The sequence below is a fragment of the Larimichthys crocea genome, chromosome XXI (assembly GCF_000972845.2).
Source record: "Larimichthys crocea isolate SSNF chromosome XXI, L_crocea_2.0, whole genome shotgun sequence".
NCBI lineage: Eukaryota > Metazoa > Chordata > Actinopteri > Sciaenidae > Larimichthys > Larimichthys crocea.
The window spans coordinates 19,998,365-20,020,987 of NC_040031.1; the positions used below are offsets into that span (position 1 = coordinate 19,998,365).

The following is a 22,623-nucleotide window of genomic DNA, read 5'->3' on the forward strand; positions in this document are numbered from 1 at the left end:
GTAATATTCTCATTTACTGGGGCCTGAAATATAATTTTATTACAATAATAACACAGCAATGTCGAAAGAATAAAAGCAATCATTTTGTTTTATGCTGACCAGAAGGTGATCTTTAAGCTGCATTGCTGGTATCTCTGCTAAACTCTTTAAGAAAATAAGACTTGGTTAGTTAAACCAAGTTACATTTTATTTCAACGAATTTTATTTTGAAACACAATCGACAACGCAGCGTGAATCACTAAGCACTTTTATACTGAAAGTCTGCTGTTGCAGTTTAGGTTAACTTCCGGTTTAAACGTCTAGCTGTTAGCATCGTAACAGCGGCGGTCCTACGTGTGTGGTTGATTTGTCGAAATAAACAACCACGTTTCTCTCACTGAAATGGATATACTGAAAGCTGAAATCGCAAGAAAGAGGAAACTCATTGAAGATAAGCAGCTTGTTGACGTGAGTAAAGGATGACATTGCTTGTTTTTGTTAGCCTGGTAGCCCCTGATGCTAAAATGTTGACTAGCGTTAACTTAGCTTGTTCAGCCGCTGTCCCTCCAGAATAAAATAATAATAATAATAAGAAGAAGAATCGATGTTTTGCACGTATCGATCGATGTATTGATACATTGTTTAACTCACACGGTGCAAGATGCAGCTAACATACCGAGAGTATTAGCAGTAGTAGCAGTTCAGTCCTGAGGTAAACAAAAGTTGTTAGCAATTAGGCAACGTAGCGTCAACGTAACAATGTCCTCATGTTGACCTCTGGTCTCATTTAATTAAACATTTTGTTTTAAAACTTAAGCCTTAATTATTATATCCGCTTCTTTAACGTTAATATTAAATTAGCTGTGCTTGCCATCTGCTACTCTGAATGCCACACACAGCATCATCCAGTCAGCTGTTCACCTACTAATATCATGTTTAATGTTTTTAAGAGATACTTTATTAATCCACTCAACGGGGAAATACTTTTTTTCACTCAGTTTTTTTTATTTACATGCAATTTTTAACCCCAAACACACATACAGTACAAGTACAAGGCTCATAGACATGCAAATGTGGAGAGAGATGGTGGAGCTATAATATAATATAATATAATATAATATAATATAATAAAATATTTGAACATATTCTTCATCGGTTTACTTACTTTACTGTATGCCAACGATTATATATAAATGTATAGAGGATACATCTGCACTACTGTTTGCTGTCATACATTGAAAACACAAATTGTACAGACTAAACTAAAGCATCATTACACCATCCTCTTGGTCTTCTTCGATAAGCGCTATGTGTAAGCCCTTGTAGTTTTGTAGAAAAGTGTTCCAGGTCTTCGTGAAATGTTGTGTGGTCCCTCTTAGTGTGTATTTCATTTTTTCCACTTTCATTTTTTTTAACTTTAGGAAATAAAAAAAAAGTGTCTCTTATCCATCTTGTGAAGCTAGTTGGAGAACGATCCACCTATTAATTAAGAAAGTAAAGGCAATAACTTCTTGAGCCCTGCCTGTAATGGGACATATTTGACTGGTATTTATAACGCATCATGGTCTGTGATAGGCCACATCAGCCATTAATACTAATACTAATAATGACTAGCTTTTTTTGTATTAAAGGTGAATGTGATTAAATACCACGATGAGTAATGTAACTAACATTATCTACGTTGTGGATTAGCAAACAAAGCCAGGTTAGATATGTTGATAGATGTGTATTTCACCCTTATACTAACTACAATGTCATAGTAAAAGAGAAGGCAGTAATCAGTATACGGCTTCTTTGTTGTGAGAGTTTCATACCGCTCTTCTGCTGTTGTACATTGTGATTGATTAAAAGTGTAAAACATTCACTTGTCTTTCTTTGCAGGACTCCAAAAAATTCTTCAAAAGGGCTGATCTTGCACGCAAGGAGCAAGAAGATTACTTCAGAAGATGTGGCTATAAGGTTAATGTCCAGAGCACCCTCTCTCACGTACACAGACACATCTAAATCACTGCCTGTTCAGTTCAGCTTTATGTCATGTTTAGTTTGACACTTAAATACTGTAGTTAAACCAGGAAACAAAATACAGGTGGGCTTCACATTAGTGTTTGTATCTGTGTTTACTATGCTGTTTTTCCCCAACCTGCCTCTGCTGCCTGCATCTGTAGGTTCAGAGAGAGACCACTGAGAGCCAGGTATGGGATTGCACAGTGAACGTAGCTGACAGGATGCATGATACAAGGACAAAACACACTGTGTCCCAAAGGCTTCCGCTTCCTTGGCACCCTTTCTGAAAGTTCACTTTCTCAAGGCAGTAAGGATAAAAGCAGAAAAAACATGGTGGAGATATCTTTACTTTCCAGAACCTAATGAAGGCTGGGTGTTTTGGTGCTCATACTAATTTGACGTCAGACCTATAGAAAGTTTTCATTATCTCTCCCTCTTATTGTGCTTGATAAATTTAGTCCATGTAATTTTGAAAAGATGGATTTCATACAACAAACAATTGCTTTGTGTAGCCAGTGACATAAAAGTATTTGAAAATATGTATTTCAATTCATCTGCATTGTGCCGAACAACTTTGTGCTTGCAATACTCCACCATTGTTGATATTTATGCTTTTAACGATTTACATATATGTATGACAGCCACTATGAAAACTAGATTATATGCTGGACCACTTATGTGCTACAACTTATTTATAAACTCGGCAACAATCACTTGTCAGAAAGCGAGGGAACAAGGAAAGGAATCCACAAAGCCAAAGTGGGACACAGACATGGTGTGGATTTCAGCATGGGATACTGAACCTCAATAAAAAATCATTTTGTTCTCAAGCTGCACTTCTTATTTTGCACATAATCTGTGACAGCAGCTTTTAATATTTATACCAACTCTATGTTTCTCTGGTTTTGTGTCACTAGTTTGCATTGCCTTGTAACAGTTGCTCTATGGAAAAAATGCATTTATGTTCTACTTTGTGCAAAATGTCAAACTTAATTAAGCCATGCTTTGCACACATGCGGTTTACTGTGAGCAAGGGCCATTGTTTGTTTGGAAGGCTTTTTGTAGTCAGTTTATGTTTGTTCTTTTAGATTGTGTTCCTTAAACCACAATCTAAGAGTGCCAGTGTGCATGTGCCCATGAAAGCATGATCTGATAGTGTACTTTGACTTTCCTTGTTGCAAAGAATAGGTTTTGCCTGTGATTAGGCCTAGGTGGTGCAGCAGCCGGCATTCGGTTTCCATTAAATTAAAGCTATGGGATTAATGTAATATTCAACTTGATTGCTTTTATTGGTAAGTTGCCTCCTTAGACTGCAGGTAAGGGGTGTAAATGTGTGCAATCCAATTTATCATAGTTAAACACATCCACCTCAATCCAGAGGTCTCATCTCATGAAGACATTGCAGATTTTTTCCCCCCACATATCCCATTTGTAAATTCTGGACCTTAATTTCACATCTACATCCAACCAATAACTTTAATTTATTTATTTTCCCTCCACATTGCTCTTAAGATTGATAAGAAGGAAGAGGATGAGCCATCCACCTCAGCTAATCCAGTGTTAGAACTGGAGCTAACAGAAGAGAAGCTGCCAATGACACTGTCACGACAGGAAGTGAGTCAAGATGAAATATTAACATCTCCTTCACAGTAATTTTACTTGCCACAAGCTGAATGTGTCTTTTGTTCGTGTAGGTAATTCGACGGCTTAGGGAACGAGGGGAACCGATCCGACTGTTTGGAGAGTCCGACTATGATGCCTTCCAGAGACTTAGGAAGATTGAGATTTTGACCCCAGAAGTAAACAAGGTAGGAATGACTGTTGGAGTGGGGCACATCACCCGGTGAAGATATCCTGATTCAGGTCAATGCTAAAAAACAAAACATCAACCTTTACATTGAAAAAATGCATGTCACTATCATTTTAATGTCTGCCTTTAAATACTTGTATACAGTAAGAATACAGATGAGTGTGGCTGTTTAAAAAATATATATATATGTGGTTCTTTGAAGCACAGTATGCTCACTTACTTTTCTCAATGCTGCGTCTGTGTCTAGGGCTTGAGGAATGATCTGAAAGCAGCCATGGACAAGATTGATCAGCAGTACCTGAATGAGATTGTTGGAGGAACAGAGCCAGGAGAAGTGGACACACAGCACGACCTGAAAGTACATGAAGAAAACACCACTATAGAAGAACTGGAGGTACTTTGCATAGTTAACATGGTCCATATGTTTTGTTTTCAGTTAGATCAAGTTATAGGTCATTTATAATAACTATTTGTGTAGTAATAACTCATTTTGTAGTCACTAGAATATTGTTTAGTTGTAACATCAGTTATACATTTTATAAATGTGCTAAATATCCTTGTTTTTAGTAAGTTTTGGTTGTGATTCAGTTTGTTTCTGCTACTGAAACTCATTCAGGCTCTTGGTAAAACACTGGGCACAGGAGATGATGATGGAGACCAGGATGTTATCGACAAGTTTTTAAGGGTAAGGCAAGAGAATAATGCAGTGTCCTTGATCTAGAGGGAGCTGTTGGATAGAAAATGTTTACACCACTGCTGTGGTTGCTATTAATGTTGTTCATTCATTTACAGTATTGATTTGAATTGCTGTTAAAAAGAGGAATCATTGTTGAACAGCTCGAGAGATATTACACATGTCTTAATTGTATTTAATTTGTTTTATAACAAGCTGTATTTCCTGTTGATATTCTAGTTTCTTCTTGGTGTTTGGGCCAAAGATCTAAACAGTCGAGAGGACCACGTGAAGCGAAGTGTTCAGGGCAAGCTGGCCAGTGCAACCCATTCACAAACTGAGTCTTACCTCAAACCTCTTTTCAGGAAGCTCAGAAAGAAGGTAACATTTGTGGAGCTACAAGGAGGATGTTATGTATGTAGTGTGTTTATCAATTTAATTTTTAATAGTTGTAATTTCTCTAAAAAATCTTTTTTAGAGTTTACCAGCTGACATCAAAGAGTCAATCACAGACATCATTAAATTCATGTTGGAGAGAGAGTATGTCAAGGTATGTTATTATCTGTATAACAGTGTTTTTGAGCATGTTTTTTATTTATTTATTCATTTTCAACTTTATTAACTTATTAAACCTTTTTGTCAGGCAAACGATGCCTATCTGCAGATGGCCATTGGTAATGCTCCCTGGCCTATCGGTGTGACAATGGTGGGTATCCACGCCCGTACTGGGCGAGAGAAGATCTTCTCCAAGCATGTGGCCCATGTGCTCAACGACGAGACCCAGAGAAAATACATCCAGGTGAGACTCTGAGATTATCCCCTACAGAAAATTGAACTGCTGGTCCTCCCAGCCAGACCTACTGTACACCATGACATCAACATCAAAATTGACCTATGTCCCAATGTATAGCGAGAAACTTCAGGGTCATGATTGATGACCAACTAACCTTCTCTAATCATGTTGCCCCAGTTGCCCACTCACATTTCACAACATTAAAAAAATCAGGCCTTACCTGAATCAACATGCTAGCCAACTCTTGACACAGGCTGTGGTCGTCTCACAACTCAGTTACTGTAACGCCCTCCTGACAGGCCTCCCAGCCTGCACAATGATGATCCAGAATGGGGCAGTGTGCCTGGTCTTCGATCAACCCAAAAGGACATATGTTACCCTGTTGCTTATTTACCCGTAGCAGCCCACATTAAATTCAAAACGCTAATGCTTGCCTACAAAGTAGTCTCCAGTAGTGCACACACCTACTTACCCTTATACAAGTTACCTCACGTCTGTTGCGTTCTTCCAATAAACGGCACCTGGCTCTGCCACCCATACGCTCAGGGCAATCCAAACTCTTCTCGTTTGTTGTTCCTCGTTGGTGGAACGCACTACCAGTTCCTACCAGATCAGGTCCCTCTGTACATTTTTTTAAAAAAGCTCTTGAAGACCCAGCTCTTCAGAGAGTATCTCTCCTCCGAGCACTACCAACAACTGGTCATGCTAAATCTAGCTGCCTCTAGAACTGTCACAGTACTTACTGCAGCACTAACATGTCCTTGTCGCACTGTGCCTTGTTTGTAAGTTGCTTTGGATAATCATCAGCTAAATGACTTAATGTAAATGTAGATAGTTTCCAAATCAGTATTAGTTTGGGATTTGTTTCTAGGACACTGACCCTGAAGGTCAAATACAAGTTAATAACAATTGCAAGATCAACATCCTGACAGAATAGGAATTTATCGTATAAGTCTTTGTCGTAACCTCTAGATTAAACTGGTTGCACACCATATGCGTCTTTGTCGTAACCTCTAGATTAAACTGGTTGCACACCATATGCCCACAGTTAAATATGGATGCATTTGAATAACTCGGCAACAAAGCATCCAAGCATTTTTTCCCTCATCATGTAGATTTATGAATTTTCCACTACAAATTAATTATAATTATTCCCGTTCTTATTTTGACTACTTAAGTATTATGTCTAGGTCTAATAATACTTACATATGTTACTAGACAATTTGAGAAATTAATTCACCAGGTGTGATATAGTTGTCTTCTTTTTATACATTTCATTACCAACTTAATTTCCTTGCCTTGTTTTTTTCTTTTCGCAGGGACTAAAGAGGCTAATGACTATCTGCCAAAAACACTTCACAACTGATCCGTCAAAGTGCGTGGAGTACAACGCTCTGTAACTTCTAAGCTTAAGTTATGTCAAGGCTGTCCAAAGCACCTTGATTATTCAAGTACGCACATTTTACAGAAGATAACTGTCTGAGAAAATACACAATCTAAGCAGAATTTGTAAGACGTGTTGTATACATTCAGCTGGAAATCACTCAACAACTCTTGAGTCTTGTCAGTCCGGAGGAAACTGATGCATCTGTCACGCAAAAAGATCACGAGTCTTCAGTCCCTCTTGAGAACATGTTTGTTTGTAGATACTGAGTGCAAACCACTGCAGGTAATATTAAATACATATTGCTCTGTTAATATTGGCCTACATAAGTTTTTCATACAGATAAGATTTATTTTCAAGCAGTGTGTCTTGAGTCAAGGAAGATGCAGTAGTGTAAGTTTTATTACACTTGACCTATAACTGATAATTCTTAACTCTTCTTTTGACTTGCTAAAAATCGATACAGTTAAATGTGGACTTCTTCAGCAGATAATTGAACCAATCAATGTCCATGTCTTATCTTAATAAGGAAATAAAGTGTTGTTTTTTATCACACCAGCTGTTTGCTTGTTTCTATGTAGTGTGTAGTCTTTCTTCAAGATAAATTTTGCCCTGTAATTGTTTTTTTATATTTGTTCTCTTGTCTTCTGCAGCTGGACTGCTGATGGGACTATTTTAGCCACCAGTCTTTGTTTTTTTTTTAACTAGAAAATGTGTCTGTGCGGGAACAGTTTCTAATAAAAGGCTCTCCTCTGTAGATGTGCCATGACAAAAAATGTTGATTGCCTAGTGTTACTTAAGAATTCATTAAGTACTAGTAAGATAAAAACAGCTAATTGAGAAATCAGGGTGCTATTATGTGCTCTACTGAACAGCAATCTAACTAACTAGATTTGCAGCAACTGATTGCCAATGGTAGTCGTAGTTTGCTAACATGGTAACACCCAGCGTCACACACTGACCTTATTACCCAGAGTAACCATGGTGATCCGATCTGTTCCTTGTGGTCATAGTGTGTTCTCGCCTGCCTGAACTCACGTCACCACAGTTTCAGTCTGTCAGCTCTGAACACGTCACTACTCGAGACTCAGCTGGGTAGGCTGAGAGTTGGCAGAGTAAATAGCATGAACTAGTGCTGTGTTTTTTCACAATTTCAGTACCCATGTCTAGATAATAGACAATTATTTCTATTCAACAGTAACAGAGAATCTGAATATCTGAACTCTATTATGAAATAACCTCAAAAGTTATTACATTTGTCTGTGCATGAAGTTGTTTCTGTCTGCCCTTGAGGCAAAGTATGCTAAATATTTTGGCTCATATCCAGTCTAATCTGTCGTGTTGCTGTCAGTTGACGTTTGCTCAACCAAGGCCTTGAAATGACGTCAATAGAAAGTGTTTTCAGTTTATTGTTCTGATGTCTCCCAGACAGGAGAAGAAAAAATTCATTACAGTGAGCTAAAGATTCAATTTAATCTCTTAACATATTAAAAGTAGATTATTACATTTGAGTGTATCATAGAACAAATTAGAAGAAGAATGCTATGGATGAATGATACCATCAGCACAACATGGCACAGTGTTTGGTGAGATGGGCATGAAAAAAACCATTGTGGTGCTTAGGCAGATGTCAGACACATCAGGCCAAAACTCGTGCTGATACAGTGGGCAGTAAGGACGTCATGTCTGGCTTGGATCGAGCACAGTGGGGGAGAAGTTGTGCATGAAAGGTTGTTTAAAGTGGGAAAGAAAATGGCTCTTTGAGAAGGACACAAAGGCAGATACACTGTAACTTTAGTGTAGTGAATGGTCATAATGAGCTTGCTGTAATGCTACATGTTGGATATGATGCGACACTTTGTATCAGAGTGGCTGATGTGTTTCTGCTCATTGTGAGTTTCCCTCTGCACATTTGGGTACGGCCTGTGTCTCTGTCCCTCCATTGTCATGTCTTCATTTCATTTCAACATGTCAATATTATTCAAAGATTTTGTAAGACTGCATACTATTAGGCAGCCTCATCCCATCCCCAGAAGTTGGCGTGCTCATTCAATACAGCCTCAACTCTTTGACAACAATGAGGTATTGTATTCATTGTGTGGGGCCCTAATTTGTTTTTTTCTATAACGATCTAAGCTATGCATAGCCCATTTACTGGCCATAAGATTGGGGCAAACTGATAAAAACCAGCTCTCTATGCTCCTTTTGTTGAGGCACAGGATTGTGTTGGAGTAGGATGTGTGAGGGATCCACTCAGTGTCATTAACACATTCAAATCCCCAGGCTTCGTGGAAGGATTATCTCCATCGGCCCTGTGTAACTGCATATATTAGCATGTGAATGTGGAAATCAAAGCGAAGGTGTAGTTTAATTGTTTTTCCAGTGTATTATTTCATGGTACATTACGTGAGGAAGTGTATTAGGTGGGTGAGATGCTATCCACCTAACCTCATTTTAAGTAAACAATCCATCCACAAACATGTATACTGAACAAAAATATAGAAGATATAGAAAATATAGAAGACTTTTGTTTTTGCTCCCATTTTTTATGGGTTAAAGAAAAAGATCTAACACTTCTTCTGTGCACGCGGAAGGTTTGTTTCTCCACAAATTTGTTAAAATTGGTGTAAGTGAGCGCTTTTCTTTGGCCAAGACAATCCAGCCACCTGACAGGTGTGGCATACCAAGATGCTGATTAAAAAACATGATTAAGACGCGGGTGCTACTCTATCTCTGATTGGCTAATAGTTGGTGCTTGCGTGTATATCGGGGTAAGCTGGGGTAAGAGCAAGGCGTCTCATGTCTTTGCCCTCCTGATGAAAAAATTTGTATCTTTTGAGCTAATTCTGCATTACGTCAAAGAGAACAGTTTTTTCTATAGAGTGATTATCAGTGCACTATTATGGAATATTTCAGCTCATCATTTTGTTTCCAGGTAGCCACTCTCCATTCATGTCCAGGGAAATGCCCTTGTCTGTGGTTGCCTGCCAGCTTTCAGGTCTTAACTGTAATTAGAGCTTCATTTCTCTTTTCATCTGGACTGGCTGGACAATATGATCGTTGCCAGGCACCTGCAGAGGTGGAAACCAATTACCGTTGGAAGCATGGTGTATCACAGCAATATGCGTCCTCCTTGAATGTGCGTGTGTGTTTACCTTTCTCCCGTCACTTTCTCTGTAGATCCATGGTAACTTAAATGGATTTACACACCTATCTGTCATATAGACAAAATATGAAGCTCTCTGTCGGTCTCCTGTGAGAGCTTTGGCTTTTTATCAGGAGTCACTTAGGTAAATTGGTGTCATCACCACCTTCAGTATTCTCATTTTATTAGCAGGGATCAAATGAGGCTTAAAGGTCAAGGCATTAGTTAAATGCTAAACCTTGTGATGAATGTGATGTATTGGGGTCATTCAAGGGTGGCAGCATAGAGGAGAGAAATGATGGGGAACTTTAATGACAGTTTGCATTCATTTATTCAGCTTTTTTCTTTGTTATTTCTTCGAGAGGTGTTTAAGTGTTCAAGTTAGTTGTCGTTCTCTCTATATACAATATGCAGTATACAGTATTATGTGCACAAAATCAGAACAGATACCATAAAAATCAGATACAAAAAATGAGTGAACACATGTAAATATGTGCCTCATTTCATCACAAACAATAAAAAGTTCCAGTGGGTAAAAATTAGGGTGAAGGGATAGGATATGTGTCCCTGGATAAGAGATCAGAGTGTAGAAATTAAAAAGAAGAGCAATGTCACTGCATCATCGCCTCTGTTCTGCCACTTTCAATGCTCCTTTACAATCTATTTCCAGCAGCAGCACATAAATGCATCTTTTCATATTAACTGTCCTTGGAGCCATCACCATGGTGAATGGTGTTCGTAGCCACTGCCTCCTTTAGTTTGCTTCTTTCAGGAGAGGGAAAAGGGCAACATGGAGACCACACACACAACATTAGGTGACGGCTATGATTAACATAAGAAGATAGTCAAATGAAATCAGACAAGTGCTGAAGAAAGCAGATGTGTCAGCATCTCAGTGTGTGTGTGTGTGTGTGTGTGTGTGTGTGTGTGTGTGAGTGTGTGAGTGAGAGAGAATCGACTTACCTTGTTTTAGCAACAGTAAATCAATAGTTTCTCAGAGTAAAACCAAAGCACTTTGTCCAGCCCCTGCAGTTTGTTGTTAAGCATCTATTGGATTTTAGGACGGGAGAATCACATGCCTACGGGCTAAAGTTTCCATTGACTTTATGAAGTCCTGGCACTTTCAGAAATATAATTTTAAACCTTTACGCGTATTAAGCTGCTCTGGTTGTGCTGACGCTCTTTGGACACACACACCTTACTTCAGGATAGAGAGACAGAGACAGAGAGAGAGAGAGAGAGAGAGAGAGAGAGAGAGAGAGTCCAGCGGGCTGCAACAACTCAACTTGCAGCTGAGGGAGCGGAGAGGAGAGGACGCATGTGGCAAGTCGCAGCTGGTTTGGCTGTGTGCATGGATGTAAACGCCTGCTTCTTCTCCTTGCTCCTTGAATGCACAGATGATGAGAGGTCGTCCGGCTAATAGATAAGCGGAGGACAGAGCTGCTGGCATCACATCGCTTGGCACACATTTCGGTGTGTTTATGCTCGCAGTATGGACGGGCTGCAGGGAGAAAATGCTGGAGTTGGCGGCATCGAGGAAAACACGGAGGAAAGGTATCGTGCGTTAGCCTATGACACCGCTCTGAGCACTTTGGTGGCAGTGGTCGTCTACGTGTTGGTTAAAGTAAGTCTGGATGGTATCAGACAGTGGCGTGCCAGGATCTCGGTGCTCATCGTGGGGTCGGGACCAGTGGGGCTGACGGCCGCTCTGGTCGCTGTCCGCTCCGGTAAGGTGCTGAAACTGACCGTGCTGGATGAGAGGTACCGGACTGCCCTGCTGTGCCGGCCCCAGCAGATCGCACTGGATCCCCGCAGCGTGAAGTTTCTGCTGGGACTCGGGGTGGACTTTGATAACATGGAGGGCTGCTGGCACAACGAGCATTTCTTCACCAGGATAGGCGTGTTTCAGGAGTACCTGCTGAGCATCCTGGAGCAGAAGAAACAGAAGGTGGATGTCAAGGTGCAGCTGGGGACCAAGGTAGCTTATACCACTGATTTCAACTTTAAATCATCCTATGGTGTATTATGTAACATGTTATGACCAGGTGACACAACCTCATTTTTTTATCTCATGCAAATCAATAATACATAGAGCACTGATGTGAAAATAATGTGTGATGACTTTGTAGAGAGGAGAGAGAGACTCCCTCATCTTGTGATGACTGTGCTTTCATAGCTTGTCAAAACCTGATCCCCTTTAAGTGGCAGCGGTCAAATAAAAGAGGCTGGTGTGTGCCTGCACTTCAGCAGGGGTCTGATAGCTATCAGCAGTGATGGTGACAGAGATGTCTGTTTCTATGTCCAATCAGAAGCTCAAGTCTCCTCAGGCTCCAGAGTGAACCAGAACAAGGCAGCTGTCTGATACTGTAGCTCACTCCTTCCCTATTTGACATTTAAAAAGCCTTTCTGCTGCTCCCAAGCAGCAGCCAGTACGCCCTCCCTGAAACACAGAGAACACATTTTTCTCACCAAACAGAATATTTACTCAGTTATCATTTGTTTGTCATTTGTCACCCTTACATTTTACTTTGTATACATTTCCCAAAAGCTTCTCCTCACACACTGTTGTTTAATGTCAGAATGAAAGTGGGCTCATCAGTTGAAATAACCTGTTATGTAAGCTGACCTCAAACCTGAGGGGAATCCTCGCTGCAGTTTTTAGGCCACTGGGAAGTGAAAGACAGAACTGTAGTAAACAAATTCTAATCCAAACATATTATGGCATTAAAATGAAATGGATTTCGAAATCCCATTTAATTCTGGAAGATTTAATTACAGATTTCTACAGGGGATTTTTTTGGAGCATAACGCATACAAAATTAAATGTTAGTGTTTGTTCTGGCACCCGATTTCAACAACACAATATGAAACACCACAAACTGTGACTCATACATCATGTCAAAATCACAAATGTTATCCCCGTTTTATTAAAGACTTACACTTGTTTGTGTAACCCTCACTGTGAGCTTCACCAACAATAACATGAGAGAACACTCCCAGCTGGAACGCAGCTTGGAGAAATAACCTACTAACATGAAAACCTACGAGGGGTTTCTCAGAGAGAATTGCTCAGTGTGGGCAAACAGTGACTAAATTATCAGTGAATATTTGTGTCACGGCTTCAAGGCAGAGACAAGACATTATTACTGCTCTGGTTGAGCTCTAGTGTTACTGTGACTTTGCTTTTATTAAGCTGTGATACTCATCAAACAGTATAGAGCATAGCTGTCTTATTTGTACAGTTGTGTGTTGCTACTCCTCCCTGGCTCTGGTTAGCAGCTTCTGTCCTCCTGAGCTCCAATGTCATCCCTGTTAGCTGCTGCTGTCCTTACTGCTATCCAGTGACTCACTAACCTTTGGAAGATGGCAGACAAGGTGAAGAGGGTCCTCGATCACAACAAACTTCAGTTTCATTTAGAATCACTGCCAAGTTTTCCATTTCCTCTTGATTAGACAGGACAATGTGTTTGATGATTATTTCTTTTATTCTCCTTGCCTGTCAGTGCTTCAAAGGTCTGAGAATGCAAAAGAGGTCTTTTAAATGACCTGTTCTCTGCAGTTTAAATGGATTAAACATAGACATCTTATAGGCTCTTAGCTATTATAGCTCCTGTAAGGCCCTTTTATTCTCCCTTTCAGCCTGTCAGTCTTTTCCCCACCTCGCTTTGTCCTGCCCTGTCTCCTCTGCAAAGGCAAGTATCTGGTGTTTTACTGAGGGACAGTGATGCATACACAGGCATAATAATAAATCTCTCTGAGAGATGTACTGTTGCCAAGAAAAGCTCAACCTCCGGTGCCCATTTTTAGGCCATGGCTTGTTTGGGTTTATTACAATATAACCCACCTGTTTCTTAGATTAATGGGCAGTGTTCGAAACAGGTTAGGTAGAAGTTGTATCTAATAGAGACACGAAAAGGTAAAAGCAGTTTTATCTTCAGAACATTTAAGCATTGATGCTGTAACCTGTAGAACTGAAACAACCAATTAGTCGATTGAAAGTCAATTGATTGTTCATAATTTTGAGATAAAAAATGACAAACATTATCTACTTCCAGCTTCTCACTAGTAAAGATTTGCTGTTTTTCTCTGTCTTATGTTATAGCAAACTCAACATCTTTGCATTTTGGACTGTTACAAGCTGTCCAAAGAAGGCATGCTTAATCGATTAAAAAACCTGCAGATTAATCAATAAATAAATAAGAAAATAATCATTAGCTGCAACCCTAGTAATCAATAGAAAGTCTTTTACAGTTATCAGTGGTCTAACTAGCCTATTTACACTAGGCTTATGTTAGCATAGAAATATAACACCTTAAATATTTTTCAAGTAAATCCTGCATTTATGCTTCAGCACAGCAAACCTGTTCCGTTACTTCCTCCTCTGTTATTAAACTGACCTTGTTTCAATAATAAGCTATGAAAATGTAAATTAATTTTATGATAATAATAATACATTTTAATTTCAGTTCACAGAGGACTACCTGCGGCGGATCCCACACAATGACTGGCCACGTGTGATCGTGGTGGCTGATGGGTCATGTGGCGACTCCTGCTCGGTGCTGGGCATCAGCTCTGACTACACTGTGGAGTCCTGTCATGCCTATGGAGCTAATGCAACGATAGAGAGACTAGACCAGAGACAGGTCAGGACATAGACACACACACACACACATCTGTATACGCATACATGAACATACATATACACTAATTGATTCACTCATGTGCACACACTGAGGCAATTACCAACAGGTTGCTGTTTGTGTAAAGACTAAAGGCAGTAGAAACAGGATATTGCAGGATATTACAGTGAAGGCGTCTTTATTTGGCCTCATAAAGCTGATCTGAGCAAACAGTGATGTGGACCTGCCAATCGCAGCTGAACACAATGTCTGACTCTCATATAAACAGACAGATTTCAGCAGACTGCTGTGATCTCGTCATCAGGAACACTGGCCCTGTTGTTTTGGTTTACTTATCAAATTTAAATAAAAGCAGCTGTTGTTCTGATGGAGGAAGGTGATGTGATGATAAAGCTTGTGATTTATCATGCCCCCCTGGCCATACTCATAATCCGTCCCCTGCCAAGTAAATATGATTTAATATATCAAAACATCAGCCGCAATGTTTTTCATATAGTGCACCAAAGGTCGTTTGATATTATGTAAGCAGATGGTTCCTTGAACGATGACTCAGGGATGTCCACAAAAGACCAAGAAGATAAATATGGAACACTTTTCACAGAGAAATCACTTCTGAAACAGCGACTAAAATTGATTCAATTCTTTCTTTGACCGTGTAAGTAAATATGTTTGTATAATATTTGGAATATGGTGACGCACAGACAGTCGACCAGCCTTACCCAGACAAAAGTATTCTTCAGATAGACTTGACAAACAATCACCACAACCCTGCTAGAGACATTCAAACTGCAGACAAATGATATTTACAGCATTAGTCTGCTCCTCATCCTGCACAGATCACCAGACATTGGCCATTGTTGATAATTGTATAGAGGTCAACCTGTAGACAAAAGGTTGCTCTCATATACAGTGACAATCTATACAAAAGGGTGGATTCAATTGGAAAAACAAGTAAACAAGTCAAAGAAAACCTTCCAGGATAACACTGACTAATAGCTGAACATGAGTATAGTCTCCCTTGCTATTTTTTGCCACCATCACCATTCATATCACGTTCTCTTTACTGTCTGTGTGGCCGCCTTTTATTGTTCCGCTTTTTCTCCCTGGCTATTTCCTGTAGTGATTACATTTACCTCCCAGGATATGACCTGGTCGGCCCTACCGTCCCTTCCATTCCCACCCAGTTGCCCGCACTGTCTCCCTTGGCTGCACTAACTGCTGTCTGATTCCACTCGGCTGGTTTATGTCATTGAAAAGAAAATTGATCAATTCTGGCTTGAGGAGAAAACGGGAAGCCAGATTGAACTACTGAATAAAAATCAAGCTATTCTCATGTGATAACAGGTCAAACAGATCGATGTGTGTTCACATCACAGAGTGCATGTGAGTTAAGAATTAGGTGACAGGTGACACATTAAAGGAAGGATAAAGTAGACACACATTACAAAGGCAGATGCATTCATACATCACATTTAATGATTTGAGGTTGGAAATCATATAAATGGTATGGTATGGCCATACCTCCTCAGTCAACAAATTTCATCCCAGTTATGGCAACTTATGGGAAGTTTAACAGTGATGTGTTTGGCAGTACTCCTCACTTCCATCATCAAAACACCAAATGAGGAAATATCTGTTGGAAGATTGGTGTTTGTCCTTTCAGTAGAGTTCAAGCAATCTGCAGTCAATGAAGCTCGGTTAAGGCACATTACCTTTGCAAATGTCCAAATAATAACATCAAATGTAGAATCATTTCTTATATCTATATTGATTTGTCTTTGTCTTCAGGTACCCACCCCTGAGATCCGTGCCCACAGCCTTTACTTTGACCTGTCTGCTTACGGAGTGGAGGCTCTCCGAGAGCACCGAAATCCAACGACCAAGCCTGGCTTCCACCTGAAGATTTATGGCACCTTTAGAAATCGCTACATGGCCCTCGTGTGTCCTGCCTCTGACACTAAGATGGTCCGCTTCCTCAGGCACACGGCCAACTCCTCTGTAAGCTTGTTGTCTCCTTTTGATAAAAGCTTTTTCTGAACTTTGTTAACTACTTGTCTGTGAAGAGGTGTGGACAATATGCAGCTATAGTTCCATGTTAATGTGAGGGAGAAAAATAATACAGCCTTGCCTACCGACTTATTCTTCTAATTTCATTCGACGAATAGCCTTTAACAGAAACCGTGCATGTATGTGTGTGTTTAAATCTGTTGACATACTTGAGTGTGAGTGTGTTTTCTAAGCCAAAGAGAGCATGACATGAAATAGGCAAAGAGGAAGAGGAGAGAGTAGACCTCACCATTAAGTGTGTTTGTATGTGCGTGTGTGTAGAAGCCATCTGTACCCTGCTGTTACACATCAGTGAATAAATGGAGGGCAGGATACTCCTTTTCTTCCTGTGCTCAACAACAGGCTGTGGGGGCAGTTACGACCAACCGGGCAGTCTGTGTTTTATTTAAACTCTCTAGGTTTTTATGTCAAGCACTGCTCTGATCATAAGGCTGCTGTAGCTACAGCATGAGGTGTAGTACACCATCTGTAGCATATGTAACAAAGCCATCCTTGAAGCGCTTGTTGCTATGTGGGTGGCCATTTAGATGCGCTGTTACTTGGTAACAGATGACTGTGCAAGTATGGGTCGAAGAAGAGCAGAGTTGAGCTGAGAGAAAGAGCGACAGAGGCAAAGAGAGTGAGAACAAGGTTTGTCACTCAATACCTACAATTACTGTACAATCGATGAGAAGGCACACAGCAGAGGGCGGACACACTTTTTTCTTTTCTGCATCAACAAAAATGATGATGTTCTTTTATGAATCACTTCAGAAGGTAAAAGGAACAGTTGCTTTTGTTTGGACAGAAGAAAACCCAACAAAAGCCGTTGAACCGTCTTTAGAAGTGTGACTCTGTCTTGACCTTCAGTATATTTTTAAAAAACACAGTTTGAATTAGGGTTACAGCTAAAGATTATTTTCATTATTGATTAATCTGATGATTATTTTCTTGATGATTCATTTAATTATTTTGCCTGTGAATTCACAAAAAAAAGTAATTAAAACGTTTCTTGTTCGACCAACAGTTCATAGTAAAAAAATATGCAATTTAAAAGTGTGTCCAATGTGACTTAGGAGGCTTTATTTACACAATCGTTATGTTTTTTTTGTTATCGTAGAAGGAGCCTTTCATACACCACTTCCATGGAGTCTGCCATGTTGCACTTCCATGTTTCTACAGTAGCCCAGAACAAAGAAAGCAAACACTGGCTCTAGATATAGCCATATGCTTCTTTCGTGCTTTTGTCATCACTTTACTCTTGTGGTATATATTCAGTGGTGATGCAGTTGAAGATGTTTGAAGAAAAACTCCACCGACACTGTCTTAGTTGTATAACAAATTTGTTACAATAAGTTCAGTATCACAATCAAGTAAAACTTACTCTCTCGAACTATGCGGGACAAGCCCTTATATACCGTGGAGGTTATACCCCTAATACATGCAGTCTAAATAAACAATAGTATAAATCAGTGTAAGAGAGGGCCAGAAGAAAAGAGAGGCCCCTCTCCCAGGATGCCCCAACAATTTGCCCCTAACCTTTGATCTGAAATCTCTCCCTTAACCACGTCAAAGGAAACACACACACAGGAAAAAAAACACTGTATGGGACTTGAGATACCCTTTCTTACATGAACTTTTAACATATATTACAACACAATCATCAACACCACTGACAGCTCTTTTGGTTCTTTGGTACCCCTATCCAAATAACCTTAAAGTCAGGATGGACCAAAATAACAGCTAGTGACACAAACAATTATCTCAATGTAAACCATATGTATATAATAGTACTAGCATTAGGATGTTACTATGCACCTATCTGCAGACACCTCACTCTCTCCTTCATGCTTGGAGTATGAGGGCAAGTGGAGAGGATTGCAATTACACCGCAGCTACACTCATACTGTAGATGTCACTAAATCCTACAAACTGAACCTTTAATATAACAAAAGCATAAAATTACTATAGTTGAGAGACTGAAAACAGAGGATGATAAGCATTTTGCGTGTAAAATGGATTTATATGGATTACTAAATAGTTGCAATAGCTTGTTGTTGAACAACAAATTGATTAATTACCTAATTGTTTGATTCAGTTGCACGTTGGAGAAATTTGCCTTCAGGGATCTCTGCCAGACAGCCTTAATACTTCAGTCATGATCACTGGGTAATAATAATATAAATCTACATGCCTAAAAAAATTGCCATAAATAAATGCCATAAAATTATGACAGTGTATTCTATTAAATATTCTCAGAATTTCATGGAAAATTTTGATCATCCAAATGTATACGTTTTCAAGTATATTTGTTTGTTCTTTTTTTTTTTTAGGACAGACAGTAAAGGCGAAACTGTGGTTCTTGTTGTAAATTCATTGTGGCTGCATGATCAAGAGCAGCATATACTGTAGGGTGGTAAACAGAGCCTTCATACATTCGTACGTGTAATAGCGTTCATGAGCAATTCACTGTTCGACAAGATAAAGATAAAAATAAGTGAAGCTGACCTTTGATGATGCTACAAATGATGACAAATATCTTATATCTGTCTCTGTATTGCTGCCCAGATCATGAAGAACATCTTTCACCAGTCCTTTAATGCCTACAAGACAGACATAGAGCCTCGTCTAAACGATGTGACACTTCACCACATGCAGTGCAGCCGCCGTCTCTTTGAGATTCAGTTATCACACAGACGCATCAGCGCTGCTTACATAGAAGGGGACAACGTGGCAGTCACTGTGGAGGGCGAGGCAGCACGAGTGCTCAACTTTGACACAGGTACACACATCTATAAATTATTGCCTGATTTCCCCATAAAACCAGTACAAGTTTCCAATGTGTGCTGTTTTTTTTTCTGTCCTCAAAGTATTACTGAAGGTGAGACATGACATCAAAGACCCCTATTAGCAGAACAGAGAGCTCTTTGAATAAATGAGCCAGAGTGAGTAAGAGTGAGATGGAGAGAAAGTGAGAGATGCAAGGAGAGAATAAAATGTGTTTTTATGCATGCTGTATGTGTGTAGATGGCTGTGTGACTCATAACTGCACTATTGAGGTTTTGTTTCCATGCTGCTCAGTGTGTATTCATGTGCCGTGTGTTTTCTTTCATAACTATGACTTCAAGGCTACAGTTTAGTATTTATCTGCAAAATGGGGAATAGAACTTCTTTTAAAAAAAATGTGCTGTGCAGATTTATTTGATGTCTTTCCTCTCCTCTCCACTTTATCCTCCCTGCCATCCTCCAGGTTGTGGGGTGAATCTAGGTATGCGGGGTCTGGAGTCAATGGGGACGTTCATTTACAGGACAGCCACTGCTGTGGACCAGAATGATATCCTTGAGGCACTGTCGGCTAAGATGCAGCACTCCAGACAGGTGGCAGAGACCTTCAAGCAGACAGGCCTGTCTGAATCAATGTATGAATGAAACAGGAGGACGACCTGATGTGCATAATGCCACCTAGTGGAAAGTGGCGGTGGATTATATGTGTTTACAATGAATGTTTACAATGAATCATGAGTCTGACGCTGACATGGACCACTTATGGTTACATACTGAATGGATCTGAATGAGCGTTAGCTGTGAACAGATGGATAATGGATGTAAACATGTGATCATAAGTCTTTGTGACATGCAGTTAGTGCATCTACTCGTAATGGATGCAGAGAGAATCATCAAGGCCAGATTTAGTACAGTTCTGTTTTCCAGGTTGCAAAACCCGTTAATGCAGGGAATTATGGCAGAAAGAGCTATATAATGTCTAACAGCTGCAATGAAACAATATACACTGACTACTAATGAACTGCGCTTTGATTTGGATAAAGTTTGAGAATGAACGGGAAAGAAATCTAGCCCTGAGAGACTAGGAGTAATTAGAATAAATAAAATCTCTGATCTTCATCATTGTCAATACTGTCATCTTTTCCTCGTATTCAGGAAAGAATTGACTTGAATTGACTAAAATCTAGCCAGTTGTGCTCTCTGGACATCACATCAGTGATGTTTGAGGAAACTAGACTGTGCAGTAGCATCGTCGGCTAGAACTGAAAAATGTATAAAACTGTGATTGTCTATGATTTAACAGAGGAGGTAGCTGCTCCAAAGTGTTCTGCTCCAAAGCCTTTTTGTCTTTGTGTTTGTTTGACAATGTGGTGATAATTGTGCTAATGAAGTTCTGCAGTACTTGCTAGGGTGGCCTATTTTTGTGTGCCGCTTTGTAAATTAAGATTTTTGGCATATTTCAAAAATGTAGGCCACTGCAACCATATCATGGGCCAAATGTATTATTAAAAAATAATTTTGCTGGTGTCAGATTTTTACTTTCCTTTTTATATTTTGCTCCTGGTAATCAGAGAGGACTCAAATATCATCTGTAAAAGCAAAAAAAGAGTGTGCTGATAATAATGTCCTGCTCCTGTTTAAGTGCCAATAAAGATGGTGATTTGGCAACAGTGATATGGATGGTCTTGACATGAAACCCTTTCATTTGTTTGATTAGAGATTAAATGCATTTTAATTAAGAGCAAAAGCGACGTGAATTCAGATGCTAGTCAGGGCTAGTACACAAAAGCAGATTTAATTTATTCCTATAATTCCTATAATGTGCATAAAAACTTCCTTAATTACAATTTACGATAAATCTATTAATTTATCAAATATTTGCAGTAAAATAAGATACAATAATGACAGACTCAAAAGCAGTCTGTCCATCAGTTTCTAAGTTCAGTTTCAAAGATTTTTACTATTTAGTATAGCAGTCGTAGTTTAACTGCAGTATAAGATAATAGATAAAAATCTGTGCACTGCATAGACACTACAGAGTTGTTTCTATGATTGATATAGGGCAGTACTGTCCTCTAGTGGTGTAACCAGTCTGTTGCATCTGCTCAGCCTCAAACTTTAAAACCTAGTAGGACAAGTCCCAAGCCAGGAGACTGAGTTACTGCTGCCCCCTATCAGGGATATCCCGGTATCAGGCTGTAAGAGATTTTACAGTATACTTTCACTGGCAATATACGTGCACCTGAACTTACACAATAGTACAAAATGTTTTAAATAATGTCTCCATCAGCAAGTTCAATGACTTTTCCGTTGGATAATGTTGAACTTTGTAAAAAAAAAAAAAGAGCCTAAAGAAAAAGATAATGAGGTTATTTACCTGTTAGAATCAATACTGTGATTATTCAACAGACTGTTGCATCTTGTTCATAAGTGAGAATGTAATTTTATATTAGTATTATTACTGAAATGCTGTGACACACAGTGAACATTTATGAAAATGTATTGTATCGAGTGTAAACATTTTTCCCGCATCAAATATTTGTCTATTTCAACACCATCAACAACATCAACAACATATTGTTTCTCACCGCAGAAATTATTCTCAGTAATAACTCTATAATGGAAAAACATCTTAAGATGCACGGCATGCAAACATACAAACAGCTGCACAGTGAACTTCATGTCTTCTTGCTTTAGTGTAGTCTTTCTATTACTGTGCGTAATACAACAACATACTGCTGTAATAGAGGCTGGGTGCCTTGCTAAATGGTTCATTACTTGGTGTCATCTCACTCTGACTGAACCAGCTTTAGCTTTCAAACGTGGGTCAAATTTTGGAAGCTCAAAAGCAGCACAGAAAAGAATGATTAAACCTTACAGTTATATATTATATTCAGACTCATTTATGAATGAAAATGATTTAATCCTAAAGGAATTAAATAATATTTGCTACATGATTTTCCAAGAAATGTGTTATTCCCTAAAGATCAGCAGACTAAAGAGATCGCTGGATGAGTATCAAGATTGGAAAAGACTGCTAAATTAAATACAGATATTTTTGCAGTGTGCCAAACGGTAATAACTCTTGAGCTGTGGACAATATACAGTAGGTGTGAGACAGCGACCTGCTGAGATCTATTAAACTGCTCTGTGCCAACCTATCCCACCCTCTAGCCTAACAGACAACTTAAAGCTCTCCTTCCCAAAGCCGTTTGCTCTGTCTAATTAAAAACATCCATCCTCCAGCTGTGCCCTCCAAGGTCAATAGTCTGGACCTCTGAACCGGCCCCTGCTGTAGCACAAGGCCTTTCATTAGATTAAACACAATAATGAGAAAATCTTTTATCTTTGCATATAATTAAAGC

At 39.4% G+C, this 22,623-nt stretch overlaps 2 protein-coding genes across 3 annotated transcripts; both read left to right on the forward strand.

The window, feature by feature from the left end:
- Positions 1-266: 266 nt before the first annotated feature.
- On the forward strand, positions 267-7,198 carry prpf18 (PRP18 pre-mRNA processing factor 18 homolog (yeast)). 2 transcript variants are annotated; one of them, XM_019255575.2, is made up of 11 exons: positions 267-447; positions 1,861-1,938; positions 2,145-2,171; positions 3,496-3,597; positions 3,678-3,791; positions 4,041-4,187; positions 4,410-4,478; positions 4,707-4,847; positions 4,945-5,016; positions 5,110-5,265; positions 6,579-7,198. In XM_019255575.2, the coding sequence occupies exons 1-11, from the start codon at positions 382-384 to the stop codon at positions 6,657-6,659; spliced, it is 1,053 nt and encodes a 350-aa protein (XP_019111120.1). In that variant the 5' UTR covers positions 267-381; the 3' UTR covers positions 6,660-7,198. The 2 variants fall into 2 exon arrangements, with proteins under 2 accessions (XP_019111120.1, XP_010755384.1); XM_010757082.3 differs by lacking the exon at positions 2,145-2,171.
- A 3,892-nt stretch (positions 7,199-11,090) lies between these two features.
- Positions 11,091-20,926, forward strand: si:dkey-234i14.6 (hypothetical protein). Its single transcript, XM_019255583.2, has 5 exons — positions 11,091-11,766; positions 14,255-14,431; positions 16,217-16,426; positions 19,043-19,256; positions 19,725-20,926. Exons 1-5 carry the CDS (start codon positions 11,281-11,283, stop codon positions 19,901-19,903), a joined length of 1,266 nt encoding a protein of 421 aa, XP_019111128.1. The 5' UTR covers positions 11,091-11,280; the 3' UTR covers positions 19,904-20,926.
- The last annotated feature ends 1,697 nt before the right edge of the window (positions 20,927-22,623 follow it).